Below are 1,803 nucleotides of genomic sequence, written 5' to 3'. Positions count from 1 at the left end.
ATCCTAGTACCACCCTTTCCCATAAGTCCCATCTGGAAGGAGGAGCCTTTGGTGGGTGAGGTCTTAAAGAGATTAATCCTCCTAGTGATATATATATGCCAGGCTCACATTACTAAGCATTTAACGGAGCAAGCTCCAGAAATGACATATGACTTGGATTGTGCTTGGTTTTTGACCAGGAGCACTCTACATCCCTTGTGCAAAGTGGTGTTAAATACAGGAGAGGGCGACAAGAAGACTGGACTACAGCTGGTGGCTGGAACTCTTCTTGGAAACTCCTAGTGGCTTCCACAGGGAGGGAGGCCTGAGCAGACCTCAGCTTCTCACTTTTCCTCACTCCTGGAGGATCACACGGACTGATGAGACTGTCCTGGGACGGACACCCTCACTGCACAATGGCCAGCTGTCGCATCTGCCTGGATTACCTGGGAGACCCAGTGACCACTGAGTGTGGGCACAACTTCTGTTCCTCCTGCATCCACCAGCGCTGGGAAGGTCTACAGGGCACCTTTCCCTGTCCTGTCTGCCTCCACCACTGCCCTGACAGGAGCTTGAAGAGGAACACCCAATTGTGTCACATGACCCAGATTGTTCAGCAGATTACCGGCATGAGGGGAAAGAGGAAAAGGCAAGAGGAACTCCTGTGTAAGAAGCACCGTGAGGGTCTGGCCCTATTCTGTGAGAAGGACTTGGAGCTGCTGTGTGCCCAGTGCAGGGTCTCCTCTGATCACAGGGATCACCCCCTGATGCCCATTGAAGAAGCTGCAGCTACTCACAGGAGGAAGCTCAAGAGCTATATTGAGTCCTTGACCGAGCAGATGAAAGATACTGAAAATCGGTCAGAAATGCAAGTGTCAAAATGTTTTGAATTGAGACAGAGGATGGAACATCAAAAGGATGAATTGCACTCTGAGGTTAAACAACTTAAAAATTTTTTGGAAAAGGAACAGAATGCAATGCTTAGCAGTTTGCTAACTGAAACAACGAATGTTGAAGAAAAATTAATGGAAGAGAAAAACCAAATATCAAACCACAGCTCCATATTAAACAGTCGGGTTAGTGATATTATCCGTAAGTGTTTGCAGACAGACGTGGATTTACTCACTGGTATTGAAAGTATCCACAACAGGTATGATAACCTAGAGACCCTCGCCATCTTTTCATATGAATTAAAGGAGGAGAGCTGCTCTCTCCCCCCACATTATTTCGGCCTGCGTAAAATGATCCACACATTTCAGGTTGATTTGACACTGGATCCTGAAATAGCCCACCCAAGTCTCATTATCTCAAGAGATAGAAAAAGTGTGACCCATAGGACATTATTTGGTCTTCAAAACCTTCAGGAACGCACTTCTTACCCAGCTGTCCTGAGTTCTAAGGGATTTGATGCTGGCAGGCATTTTTGGCAGGTAGAAGTGAGAGGCACAGGGGCATGGTCCTTAGGCATGTGTAAGGAATCTTTCCCCAAGAATACTCCTATGAGACCATCCCCAAGAAATGGCTGCTGGCAGCTTCAGTTCTGGACAAATACATCTGACACATGGGATTCGGGCAACTGGGAACGGATAGGCATTTTTCTGACTATGAGTTGGGAGAAGTTTCATTTTATAATTTGAGAAATAGATCACATTTGTATACTTTCAGTGAAAGGTTTACAGTAAAACTTATGCCCTATTTCTGCATAGGACTTTTTACAAAATCACTTGTAATGCGTATAGTCAAAGATGAATGATGAACCGCCTTGTAATCTGTTTGATACGTTCTACTCTCTTCCTGTCTTCATAGAGAGAGCTTGTAATAAAA

The 1,803-nt window shown here is 45.4% G+C and overlaps 1 protein-coding gene across 1 annotated transcript; it reads left to right on the top strand.

Annotated features, from left to right (window-relative positions):
• The first annotated feature begins 395 nt into the window (after positions 1–395).
• Positions 396–1,732, top strand: LOC102773373 (tripartite motif-containing protein 60-like). The gene is given in 2 exon segments (XM_006769122.2): positions 396–1,575; positions 1,578–1,732. Coding segments are annotated over 2 exon segments (1,335 nt in total).
• Positions 1,733–1,803: the final 71 nt, after the last annotated feature.

This window comes from Myotis davidii, unplaced genomic scaffold (genome assembly GCF_000327345.1).
Source record: "Myotis davidii unplaced genomic scaffold, ASM32734v1 scaffold1, whole genome shotgun sequence".
Taxonomy (NCBI): Eukaryota; Metazoa; Chordata; class Mammalia; order Chiroptera; family Vespertilionidae; genus Myotis; species Myotis davidii.
The sequence above is the reverse complement of the archived record's forward strand: the minus strand, read 5'-3'. Positions and strand labels throughout refer to the sequence as shown.